Raw genomic sequence first — 13,727 nt, 5'->3', positions numbered from 1 at the left:
AGGCAGCTCTGCTCCTCAGCATCACTTTCATTTCATCCATAGTAAATTATGTGCTTACCCTAAAATGCAACCTCTAATTTCACTCTGTTTTCTAGCATTCGGCCACAGACAAGTTTCTTTTGCTGCCCTTACTTTTATGGTATGTATGAAAATAAAGTGTTATTAATGATTGTGGGGCAGGAGTAACTTGTGATTTAGCAAAATGCATTTGTGTCTATCTATCTATCTATCTATCTATCTATCTATCTATCTATCTATCTATCTATCTATCTATCTATTCATCATCTATCTCTCATCTCTCTGTCTCTATTTATCTGTCTGTCTATCTATCTATCTATCTATCTATCTATCTATCTATCTATCTATCTATCTATCTATCTCTCATCTCTCTGTCTCTATTTATCTGTCTGTCTATCTATCTATCTATCTATCTATCTATCTATCTATCTATCTCTCATCTCTCTGTCTCTATTTATCTGTCTGTCTATCTATCTATCTATCTATCTATCTATCTATCTATCTATCTATCTATCTATCTATCTATCTATCTATCTATCCATCCCTCCATTAAGGTTTCTATTAAAGTTTCTAGGCCAGAAAGTTTCCTAGTACTATCAACCTATACATAGCTTAATGAGAAGTACTTTGAGCCTCACGATAATGTCATCAGTATTGCACCAGCAGACGTTTAAATTGGGTATCAGAAGAAGCTTGTAGACTGAATGGGTTCTCACAGTCTGGGGTTGTTCAGTCTGGATCAGAGGAGGCTGAGAGGAGACCTCATTGCTCTCTACAGCTACCTGAAGGGAGGTTGGAGTGAGGTGGGGGCTGGTCTCTTAGTAACAAGTGATTGATAGGACAAAGGGAAATGGCCTCAGGTTGTACCAGGGGATGTTTAGATTGGATACAAGAAGAAACTTGTTGACTTCAAGGGTTTTCAGAGACTGGCACAGGCTCCCCAAGAAGGAATCCCCATCCCTGGAGGTGTTGAAAAGAGGCAAAGATGTGGTGCTGAGGGCCATGGTTTAGCACCAGACTTGGTAGAGTTAGAGAATGGTTGGACTGGATGATCTTAAAGGGCTTTTTCATCCAAAGCAGTTCTATGATTACTACTCATAATTGGGTAAAACACTGAAATTCAGACAGATGGGAAGTTGTCATTTTTAAAACACTGAAGAATTGCTTTCGAAATAGACTTTGCATTAGTGCTGTGTACCCTGAGTAACTTCATCTCAACAGCTATTAAAAACAGCAAAACCAGTCTCTGCCAAAGTGGGTCAGAGCCAAGGGGAAGTTCAGGTGGCAAAGGATGGCTGAGACCACTGAACCTGTTGTTTGACTGAACATAACTATACAATGAGACAGAAGCTCAGCAAGAATTCTCTTATGGAGAAGTATATTCTCTTCTGTCCTCTGGGTGATTGCACTTGGAAATGTTGAGTATTGACATCAGTAGCCAAGCCTCTTTAAGAATCAGACACAGATCAGTTTCCAGAAATATAGCAGGAGGATGGGATAGTAACATGTCCAGGCACCTCCAGGCAGATATTATTCAGAAAAGCATTCAAACAGCTCCTTAGCAATATTTAAATGCTTCCATAAATTGTGACACTTAAAGATCACAGTTTGGGCAGCATTTGTCTCTGAGGTTGGTCATGCAGTTCTCAGCTTTTCCTGCTCAAATAAGGTATAGCAAAGATAAGCAAAATACTCCTATGAAGAAGTTCATGACATCAATGAGACTCTACAGCTGAAAGCAGTGTTCATGTACTGTGGAGACAGGAGTTTGTGGGAACAGCAGGCAGTGATGCACCCTGAGCCTCCCTGTCTGCTCCTTTCCTAACAAGGTTACTTGAAACCAAGGAAACTGCTTGCTTGAATACTTAGTGCTACCAGTAAAAGTCCTCCTCATCAAAATCTCTGAAAGAGAAAAAGCCTTCTCTAATGGAACATCCTTCCCTGCTCCAATGTAACACACCCTGCTATAGCTTTTATGGAAAATGCTGCCATCAGGCAAAGAGATGAGCCCTGTTGGGGGGTATCTGCAATAAAATATGGTCCATCCCCTTTAGATCTGCATCAGCACCTGCTCTGTGGTCTGAATTCTTAGAAATTCCTACCCATGGCAAGTCAAAGCCCTTCCCTTTCAGACCTTGCTCTGGCAGGTTCCCAAACAATGAACATAAACCAGTGACACACAGAATAAGATAATTTTAAGCTGTTTTTACAAGTTGCTAAAATGAGAATAAAATATTTGGAAGATTTCTCTCTCCTCCCACCACCCCCCCACCCCCCTTTTAAGGCTTGCCTTCATTAAATATCTTGATTTAAGTGTATTCAGATGTTGTAAACAACAGTAGTGAGCAATTTGAAGAGTGTCAGCAGGTCCTTCAGAAAGATTCCTGCATTTAGAGGAATTACTTGAAGCTCTGCAGGGATGTTTTTCTCACAGACCACACGTGGAATATAAAGAGGAGGAAAGAGTATGTAGGCTTCAATATTTTATCATCATAAATACAGTAGGCCATTTTTCTGCTGCTCCCCACTGCCCAATATTTTCTGTCTGAGAGACTGACTCAGGACTAGCTCACATTTAGCAGCACTTTGTGATATAGAACATTAGCAGTCACATTTCTAAAGGGGGACAGAAGAGATAATGACAGCAGAATGCAGCTGCAGGGTCAAAGGTAAGCCAAGAAAAATCCCTACAGAAATTCCCTGTGCTTGTTTTACTTGGAACTGAGTACAGACTCGGTAGGAATTGAATGAAGTGTGTGAATCTGTCTGGCTCTGCAACAGCCTGGGCACTGCACATTTCAGTGTGGAGTGTTTCATAACAACACTTTCCACTTTGAAACTTTTTTTCTCTAAAGTAATTGTGATCAGGAAAACACCCAACATGTAATAACCAGAAAAAATCTCTCAGGCTGAGAGAGTTGGGATTGTTCAGCCTGGAGAACAGAATGCTCCAGGGTCACCTTAGAACAGCCTTCTAGTATTTGTAGGGGCTGGAGAGGGGCTTTTCACGAGGCCAGCATGACGGGGTGATGGCTTCAAACTGGAAGAAGCTTCTCCACGAGGGTGGTGGGGCACTGGAACAGGTTGCCCAGTGGATGCTCCAACCTTGAAAATGTTCAAAGGCAGGTTGGATGAGGCCTTAAGCAACCTGATTTAGTGGGAGGTGTCACTGCCCATGAGAGGGGGATGGGAACTAGCTGATCTTTAAGGTCCCTTCCAACCTAAACCATTCAGTGATTCTGTGTTCCTAGTTCATAATTGGAAGTACATAAATTGAAATTACTTCTATGGCTATGGATAGAATTATAGCTTCTGATATAGTATTTTATAATAAAATTTCCTTTCCTGGCTATTTAGTGTTTTACATCTGGTGTTTATGATCGAAAACAGCCAGTTAGCTGTAATTAAAAACCATAAAAGGACTGCAGGGTCTGACCCATGACTACATAATCCATGCAGAATAACAGCTTTGCTAATAGAAGCAATTTAATATTTCCTAACAAACCCCACAGACATCTCTCTGCCAAAAAAAAAAAAGGGTGAATTCTTGAGCAATGCTCTCCATGATGTTCTTTCAGATAACAGCACATGGCAATAGAAAATGAAGCTGCATATTCCTTTCAATTATCTTTAATTGAAGTTAGTTATGGATGGCTTTCAGAACTGGCTTTTCAAAATTACCATCCTCTTTCTTTATTTCTGTATTAATTTTGTGACTTTACATAGGTTTTGTCTCCAGATTTTAGCTCTCTCACTTTTGATTTTAATGTCTTAGTTTTGTCCAGCTTTGCAAAATGTAGACTGATGGCTGATATAAGAAAACACAGATTTAACACTGCATTTTTGGAATTTCAGAGGAGAAATCAGTCTTCAAACCTGGAAATGGATAAAGAAGTTCAGTTCAGCCTGAGATTGAAACCTATACAGCAATTTGGTTTTCTTCATGAAGCAGGGGAAAAATGAAAGCCATAAAGTTAGATTTTTGTACTGACAGGCTTTATTCTTTAGGAATTTAAACTTTTTTTTTCCCTACCAGTTCCTACTTTAAACATAAGTAATAATTAGGTTTGATTCTACACTTGCAATGGATGAAGTACGGAAAGTCACAAGCAAATCTGAAATTAACTTATCCTACATACTGTATAATGAAGTGGGGAGACATACATTCATTCATTCATTCATTCATCCATTCAAAGCATGGTTTTGGTTGTAAAGGACCTTAAAGATCATCTAGTTCCAACTCCCCTGCCATGGGCAAAGACACCTTTCACTACACCAGGTTGCTTAAGGCCCCATCTAACCTGGCCTTGAACACCTCCAGGGAGGGGGTATCTGCAGCCTCCCTGGGCAACCTGTTCCAGTGGCTCATCACCCCCACTCTAAAGAATTTCTTCCTAATCTCCAGTCTAAATCTCCCCTCTCCCATGGTGCTCCTTCCACAGACCAAGTTTGAGAGGTTGGTTGGGGCTGGAAATGGCATAACCAGATAGTAGCACAAGGAACAATACTGGCTCCCTTTTGTTTATCCTAACTTCTGTCCATCAAACCAGTCTGCCCTTCAGAGAACCACTGTGTTTTCATTTACTCCACTTTTCCTGTTTAGAATCTTTGGTTGAAAAAGACCTTTAAGATCATCTATCTCAACCATTCTCTAACTGTACTACATCTGGTGCTAAAACATGGCCATCCGCACCACATCTCTGCCTCTTTTGGAACATCTCCAGGGATGTAGATTCAAACACAGAATCACAGAAAATATTCCTTTGGAAGAGACCTCAAAGGTCAACCAGTCCAATACTCAGCCCAGCACTGAAGGGTCAACACTAAACCATGTCCCTAAGGGCTGGGTCCACTCACTGCTTAAACACCTCCAGGGGTGGTGTGACTTCCCCACTGCCCTGGGCAGACCATTCCAATACTTGAGAACCCTTTCAGTGAAGAAATATTTCCTAACATCCAGCCTAAACCCCACGTCCCTTGGAAGCCTGTTCCAATGACTGAGAACCTTTTCAGTCAAGAAAGTTCTCACAGTCAACCTAAACTTCCCCTGGTACAACTTGAGGACATTTCCTCTTGTCCCATCCCTTGTTTCTAGGAAGAAGATACCAACCCTCACCTGGTTACAACCTCCTTTCAGGGAGTTGTAAGGAGCCAGAAGGTCTCCCCTCAGCCTCCTTTCCTTCAGACTGAAGAACCCCAGTTCCCTCAGCCACTCCTTACAAGACCTGGAGAACTGGTGCACCAAAGGTGTCACATCTTTGAAAATGTGTGTAGGGAGAGGGTAGACACTGCTAACTTACGACATTTTTACAAACCCAGTGGTTAGCTTTTCACCTGCTCTTTTGCAGCCTAGACTGCATCCCAAACCTGACAATGATTTTCAGTTCAGAGAAGTATCTTGCTAAGGGCCATTGTTGGGCACCAGACTTGGTAGAGCTAGGTAACGGTTGGACTTAGTGATCTTAAAGGTCTTTTCCAACTGAAAGGACTCTATAATTGTATGGTTCTAAATTCTTTAGATCCCAGGGAGCCTTTCCTATCCCCCCAGACCAAAACATGGGCATGGGAATGGGCATGGGAACCACACTGAAAGCATGTCTGCATGGGGCTCTATGGATCTGAAAGACAGGCTTTCACCCCAAGCTGTGCTTGTGGGGCACAGCAGACACTTGTGTTTGACAAGGGTCACAGAGTGCATTTCCCATGGGAGAGTTATTTCAGGATACATATGTTCTTGATACAAAGACTAAGTTTTAATGGGGGGGATTCTGGTTATGCACTGCAACAGACTTACTGCAGCATTTTAAACATGCAACTGAAAATATGTTTTTAATGTCTTGCAGATGTGTGAAGCCGGAAATCACTTTATCAATGTAGCTTTAGCTCACCAAAATCACTCAGGTCTGTCTTTGTTTCCTGTTTATCTGTTTAAGACTGAAGTGTGCTTCACCTATCCATCTTCTGCTGGTGTACAGGAATTTGTGTTATCTACATCCACAGAATAAAGGAAGATGAAGCAAGTACCATGCCACTGGTATAACATCTTAAAATTAAATGTGTTGACAAGTAAACATTATCAACACTGTTGCTGTTCCAAAGCTTAGAGCAAATTTATCTTCATTAGGCACAACTGCAATTTAAATATGGATTTAAACATGGAAGTTCTGATCCAGACTGACAACAGAGGATTCTGTTTTCAGTAAGTCTGCAAAACTTTTCAGCTGGGCCACAGAGTTCTTAGATGTGTATACTTCACACAGCAATACACACACAGACGTGAGCACACAGAGGCAGCCTCCTGAATGCCTACAGAGGCATCAGTGTACATGCAGGCTCCTGAAAGGCTGCTCCAAGCAGTCTTTTGTGCCTTGAGAAGAAAAGTTATGCTATATATACATTAGAAAGCTTAATCTCCTGCAATAATGCTCTGTTCAAGAAAACACTTCACCACAACTTCACACACTGAAAGCAGTTTCTATTCCAGAAAGCTTTTGATGTGCTGTGGTTAGACAGATACTTATTTTGTGGTTGGTTTTTTTTTTTTTTGTGTGTGTGTGGTTTTTTTCTGCAAGGGGCTTAATTCACTTGAAAAGCTGCGAGACCCAAATAATTCATCTACGTTCTCAGGGCCTACAAGCATTAAAGACAACACTGCTGCCACAGCTTCAAAATGAGTTGTTGCACACAAGGCGTTTTGTGTGAGCATTACCAGTGGCTGTAGTGAGCCATCCTCTTAGCTTTGGAGTTTTTTTCCTGTTCTACTCTGGGATGAAGAATGAGGATGCAAGAGGGGACAGGTTCACATCTCTGAGTCAGGCTGAATAAGATGCAGCTACATCTTTTATATCCCCAGAGATCCTTTATCATAGAGTGGTGTGGGTTGGAAGGGACCTCCAAAGGTCATCTAGTCCACCCCTCTGACTGCAGCAAGCAGGGGTGCCCTCAACTAGATCATGTTGCCCAGATCCCTGTCAAGCCTCACCTTGAATATCTCTAGGGATGAGGCCTCAACCACCTCTCTGGGCAACCTGTTCCAATGTTCCCCTATCCTCATGGCTCCCCAAGCTCAGTTCAGTGAGCAGTGCAGCAATTTGCCTCTTTTTCAAACCCATCAATACTCCAAAACTGCTTCCTGTCACGCTCATCCCACAGACTTCATGGGACTGTTCCCTGTTTACAAGACCAACTGAGTGACCTCTGCCAGCTGCAGTCAGAGCAGACTGCTCTTCCCTTGTTCACCACCCGCTCACACCCAGAGCACAAAATAGACTCTGGCACTTCCCTGCTGTGGACACCTGCTCTACATCACCACAGTGCTTCAAACAGAGATGTCTTGGGCTTCTTGTTCATTTTCCACAGTGATAATTTTGCTTGCCAGCCAGAAGGGAGGGGAGATCAGTCAGTGAAAGTGTGGATTTTCAGATTCTAGAGATGTTCCCACACCTGCTGGCTACTCTGTATCGAGCTGCTTGTCTTTCTCTCCCTCTGAACAAAGGTTGCATCCTTTGGCCATGCCAAACCTTGCTGTAAAAAGTGATCCACAGCTCACTAAGCAGCAGTCTCACCTGGATAAATACAGCTTTTGCCATCCCAAAGCACTGAACAGAAATGCTTCTGACATGTTGTACCCTGGGAACATTGGCCAAGGGGGTGGCTGTTACCTAGGCAAGTTGTGATTAGGATGAGTGCCCTTCCCTGTGTTGAAACTGGTTCTGTCTGGTTTAATATTTTCTTTCTTTTTTTTTTTTTTTTATAAAGGAAGCCAAGCCTGTTTTCCAAGTCCAACCTACAACCCTTTCACGTGGCTTTTCTTGCTTGTATCCTGCCCCAACTACACATACGAGGTACATGACTTTCCTCAGCTTATTTGGATAGGGAAGGTGGCTACTGTCTTTCACCCTCTGCATGCAGAAACTCTGCCTCACCTCCACACAGTTCCCTGTGCACACAGAATGGTAGAGGCTGGAAGGGACCTCTGGACATCACCTAATCCAAAGCCCTTGCCAGAGCAGGATCACCCAGGGCAGGTCACACAGGAACACATCCCTGCAGGTTTTGATAGTCTCCAGAGAAGGAGACTCCACAACCTCTCTGGGAAGCCCGCTCCAGGGCTCCGTCACCCTTACAGTAAAGAAGATTTTCCTCATGTTGAGGTGGAACCTCCTGTGTTCCACTTTGTGTCCATTCCCCCTTGTCCTACCACAGGACACCACTGAAAAAAGCCCAGCCCCTTCTTCTTGACACCCACCCTTCAGATACTTGTAAACACTGATCAGATCCCTTCTCAGTCTTCTCTTCTGCAGACTAAACAGCCCCAGATCTCTCAGCCTTTCCTCATGTTCCTGTCCCTTCATCATCCTCATAGGCTCCATTGGACTCTCTCCAGTATATCCCGGTCCCTCTTGAACTGGGGAGCCCAGAACTGGGCCCAAGGCTCTAGATGTGGTCTCACCAGGGCAGAGTAGCTGGGGAGGAGAACCTCCCTCAACCTGCTGGCCACATTCTTCTTAATGCAACCCAAGTAGACCATTTGCCTTATTGGCCACGAGGGCACACTGCTGTTCTGTGGATAACTTAATGCCCAGCAGGACTCCAAGGTCCTTCTCCATGGAACCGCCTTCCAGCAGGTCAACCCCTAATCTGCATATTATATTCTGTACATCAGAGTCTCCTTGATCCCACAAATGTTTCTCCACCAGACCTTCTCTCCCCTCATATCACTATCATGACTCTGTGCATATTCCCCTCCAGTACAGTGACCCAAAGATTTAGCACTTACCTCTTCACCCCATCCCTCACAGTGTGTGGAGGGTGCCTTCTAGCTATTTTTCCTCCTCCATTTCCAGTAGAATCATCACTCCCTTCTTTCAGGGGCAGCTTTTGAACGCTTTCCCTTTTGCTTTGCATGGAGTTTACAATTAACAGAGCCTTTTTCCTTGCAACAGGTTGGGTCTTGGATTAGTTTCACTGTGATGACACAAACCCTGCCAGGTAAGTTTGCAGCAGAATGGAGGTAGCCTCTAAATTGTCATTTGAGGAATTGAATTCTAGATATCTTAAATTTGCCCTAAAATGTCTAGATGTGAGATACTGCCATCAAATCCCTCTTGCCACATGACTAGAAACCTTCAAAGTGCTGCCTTCAGAAAGCTGGGGAGAGTGCAAACACTACTGCAACACCTTCTTTTGATCAAAACTGGCTCTTTGCTTCTTGTGAAACATCGCTCGCTCTTCTGTTTCCACAGGAAAACAGGCTTTGAAATTTAGGGGGGGGGGGGGGAAGAAAAGAGGCAGTATTCTTCATCTACAGTCAATCATTTTGATGTAGGAAAACTTTGCACTGTAAACCCTAGCAGGGAGAGAAAACAGATGTGCTTAGTATTTCAAAAGAGGAAAGAGGCTCACGTTCCTGGTGGCATTTCCCTGTTTGCTTGTGTCAGGCAGCCAGCTTCTAACAGCAGCCTGCTCAGTATCATTTGCAACTCTCGCTCAGTGCTTCTCTGCATCCTCAGAGACCTAAATACCCACACAAATACGAACCCTGGGACTCAGTGTTCCAAAACAGTCACTTTTTAATTACTTCTCTGTTTCAAAAGAGAAACCTAGAGAAAGCTACTTGCAAAAAAAAAAAAAAAGGAGACCCACGTGGCTTGCAGATGAAAAGAAAGGAATTTCAGAAGTCGGCTCAGCTGCATCATGCAAAAGTTAAACTTCTTTTTGTTTGAAGAGATACAGCAATTTTGTGTTTAGGCTCTGGTACAGAAATGACCTGAAACGTTGGGGACGTTGTAGGACTGTGTTTACAAGGACAAGAAGCAGCAACATGTGTAGCATGCTCACCCTTGCTGTATTTGTCCCAAGCAGAACTTGACCAGAACACAAATGAATTTTCCTCATCCACCAGCTCACTTTAAGGAAGAAAGGACAATGAATATCCAAACAGCACCTGTGAAAGTACTCCCCATTCAGTACTACTCATCATGAGAGGAGAGGTGTCCAAGAGACAACTTAGTGGCCACCACAGCAGTGGCTTGGGTATTGATCCTTGCTAGGCTTTGTGAAACCTTGCTCCCTTAATCTAACTCCTGCACTACTACCTGCTTGCTCCAGGAATGAGGGATGCCTTCATGCCACAGAGAGTTACAGCACTTCTGGGAGCCATAAGTAAAAAGAAAGAAGTGGTGTAGACCAAAAGAAAAGCAGAGAAATAGTTGAGAAAGGCCACAGGTAACACTGTGTTGAGATGACCCCATGTTCAAAGAGGTCTTACGACTTGTGGTGAAGTGATGGGTGACACAGAGCATGTCCAATAGATATGAACATCACCTGCAGGAATACTCGTGTAGAAGATGAGCCTCAGCCTATAGTGTATCAGCAACTGGCAGAGAGTAAGGGCAGAGTTAACTTGTCTCTGCCCACAGAGGATGCTGTAGACTTTTCCACAACTCCCCTGTATTCACAGAAACAGAGAGCTGTTGTGGAGCTACACTGCTTCAGCAGGTGTCCCACTGAGGAAGTTAAGCAAGGGTAGTCCTGGTTATGACTGGGATTAGACAATCCCCCTGGGACTGGGGGAGACAGGAGGGAGGTTCTCCTCCCCCTGCTACTCTACCCTGGTGAGGTGGCACCAAGGGTATTGTGTCCAATTCTGGGGTCCCCAGTTCAAGAGGGACAAGGAACTACTGGAGAGAGTCCAATGGAGGGACACAAAGATGCTGAGGAGACTGGAGCATCTCTCTTACAAGGAGAGGCTGAGAGACCTGGGGCTCTTTAACCTGGAGAAGAACAGCCTGAGAAAGGATCTGATCAGTGCTGATCAATAGCTAAGGGGTGGGGATTGTGCAGATGGGGCTGGGCTCTTTTCCTTGGTGCCCAGTGCTAGGACAAGGGGCAGTGGGCACAAACTAGAACATAGGAGGTTTTGAACTTAAGGAGAAACTTCTTTACTTTGAGGGTGCTGGAGCACTGGACCAGGATGCTCAGAGAGGCTCTGGAGTCTACTGCTCTAGAGACTTTCCAAAGTTTCAGAGTGCCTGAACACATTCCTGTGCAACCTGCTCTGGGTGCCCCTGTTTTGACAGGGAGGTCAAACTAGATGATTTCCAGAGGTGCCTTGCAAACCCCTACAACTTTGTGATTCTGTAAAAGAAGACACATGATCCTATTTGGTTGTTTTTTTGTTTTTTTTTTTTTTTTTTTCTCTTGATAGTTGGCATTTTTGCTTTCCTGATGATCATCCAGATGTCTCTCTGGGCCCAAAAGAAACACAGAGTGTACCTGAAGAGGTTTTACCCAGAAGTGAGGAGAAAAGCAGCTATGATTCCCATCATCTTCTAAGGTCTTTGCAAGAGCTGGAGCCTAAGCATACAGTTCAAGAGCTAACTCAAGAGTAAATGAGCCACTTCATTCAGCAACCGAAGTGGATCAGAGGAAGAACTGCTGGATATCTTTTTCAGAAAATTAACAGTTCAAGATGGAGAGCTTTTAATTAAGTGGAGAAAAAATAATGTAGCTCTTGAATTCTTAGTTCCTGCTAAAAGATATGATTTAATTAGATTTTCTACAATGGAGCTAATTGGGAAGGGACAAGAAAATTGCTTGTATTGAATGTTAGACTAGATATTTAGCCTGTGTAAATGGGCACAGATGCTGTTAAAATTCACAAACACAGCTATCTGCATGCATTCAGCTCTGCTGATATTAAGGCTCAGCGTTAGATGTTCACGAGAGCCTTGGAACTTTGCATCAGAAGATGTTTCACAGCCTTGGTTTTTATTAAACTGCACAGAAAGAGCACATCCTGCCTCAACTCCTTGAAAGCATCACCCCAAAGAATGATTGCTACCCTGTTAGCACCCTTCATTTGAGCTTCACAAGGCTTTTCTTCCTTTCCTTTTTTTTTTTTTAATCAAATCTAACAGTAAATTGTTCAACACAAATTCCCTTAAGCTGACCCCTGCAGAGAGGCCTGCCTTTCCTTTACTTTTAGGTAGGTAGATCAGCCTCATGATCCCCCAGGAGGGGAGTGTTTGTGAGGGTACTTCCCAAATGGCTACTCATTTACATCATTTAAGTTCACCCCCCCTTAACGCTTCTGGACATAGCAGAAGACTTTCTGGACAAACAAGTGTGATAAGGTCCCCTGCAAGTTTTATGGACAAACAAGTGCCTTAAGATCCCTTTGTTCAGTGCCTAACTCCATCCAGACACTGTTCACCTTGCTTGTGAAGGGGCACAAGGTGAACCAGACTGCAGCTTGGTATCAACAAGGAAAAGGATCCTACCAAATGCATTTCAGTCTCCAGCTGAACTGCCTTGTGGACACTGCTGAAGGGCTTCCCTTCAATCTGGTCAGTTTCTGCTTGCCACTTTGCTTTCCAGGACATTGATTTTTATTCTCTAGGCTTGTTATTCAAGTCCTGAAAAGTTTATTTACCTCAGTTTGCAAGCCCCTGGCATCCAGAGCATGCAGAAATGCAATTTTAGTTACAGAAAGCAGAAGTACCAGAGCTGCTTCAGCAAGTATGAAGATATGGAGAGTTAGGGCATGAAGTCCAGCGTTCACTACATTTCTGTGGCACATTTATCAATAGCTTTTGGCTTCCTTAAGCTGGTGGAAAAGCTTGCCTAAAGAACCTTAACCATGGGATAAGCTTTGGAATAAGCTGTCCAGGGAAGTGACAAAGAAGTCACCATTCTGAAGGTGTTTAAAAGATACACAGACAGGGCACTTCGGGACATGGTTTAGTGGGCATGTGGTATTGGGTTAACAGCTAGACTTGATGATCTTAGAGGTCTTTTCCAACCTTAATGATGGCTATGATTCTATGCTTAGAGAAACACTGGGGTGTGCAAACAAAACAGGGAGTTTGTCTCCTATCAGCCACTCTGACTCAGTTTCACCTTGGCAAAGTGCATCAATTACTTGCCATATTTTTTTAACTTGTAACATGTGAATACCTAGAATTTTTTATTCCTCTCAGTGGAAAGCTCTCAATCTTTGGTAATTTATACCTAAAGACAGTATTTTTGAAACCTATTTTTTTCCAGCCAGTGTTGGATGAAGCTCAGTTTAGATTAGACATTAGAAAGAAATTCACCACATGGGTGGTGAGACACTAGAACAGGCTGCCCAGAGAAGTTGTGGAGGTTCCAGGCCAGGCTGGATGGGACCCTTGGGCAAGCTGGTCTAGTAGGAGGTGTCACTGCTCATGGCAGGGGGGGTGGAACTAGATGCTCTTCAAGGTCCTTTCCAATCATTCTGTGAATCTGTAAGTCAAGACTGTTAATTTTTATTTTTTAAATCCAGCTACTGGGAATGTGTTCATTTTGTATTTATTAAATGTCTCATCAGCAATCTTCATGTTTGAAACAGTCCATGTGGGAAGGTGACTTTTCAATATTACTTTCTTATCTGGTCATCTCTTGATTACAATGGCTGCAGCTTGAAGTTTGGTCAAGAGATGTTTCCAGAGTGATTCCAATTACTAGGAGCATGGTTCCTATTTAACAGTTACCTTAGGAAAAGAAAGTCCTTCAGGAATTGTTTACTGCCCTGCTTATTAGTTGGTCATTCAGTACATGGGATGGGGGAGAAGGGTGAAGGGTTTGGGGTTCTATGGTAAATGACTGAAGCTTTAAAATGGGAATTAGAGCAAACACCAGAGAAGAGCAAATGAAGATGCATGACGGAAGGTTGTCTCAGATAA

General features: G+C 43.3%; 1 protein-coding gene across 1 annotated transcript in view; it reads left to right on the top strand.

The window, feature by feature from the left end:
* The window catches only part of TECRL (trans-2,3-enoyl-CoA reductase like), a 79,453-nt gene extending 68,098 nt beyond the window's left edge, over window positions 1-11,355 (top strand). Inside the window, exons 8-12 of the mRNA XM_054383171.1 lie at window positions 96-139; window positions 5,862-5,919; window positions 7,777-7,862; window positions 8,964-9,009; window positions 11,228-11,355. Of these exons, the coding sequence (XP_054239146.1) occupies window positions 96-139; window positions 5,862-5,919; window positions 7,777-7,862; window positions 8,964-9,009; window positions 11,228-11,355 (362 nt within the window). The remainder of the gene's footprint in view (window positions 1-95; window positions 140-5,861; window positions 5,920-7,776; window positions 7,863-8,963; window positions 9,010-11,227) is intronic.
* Window positions 11,356-13,727: the final 2,372 nt, after the last annotated feature.

This window comes from Indicator indicator, chromosome 8, assembly GCF_027791375.1.
Source record: "Indicator indicator isolate 239-I01 chromosome 8, UM_Iind_1.1, whole genome shotgun sequence".
NCBI classification, from domain to species: Eukaryota; Metazoa; Chordata; class Aves; order Piciformes; family Indicatoridae; genus Indicator; species Indicator indicator.
The sequence above is the reverse complement of the archived record's forward strand: the minus strand, read 5'-3'. Positions and strand labels throughout refer to the sequence as shown.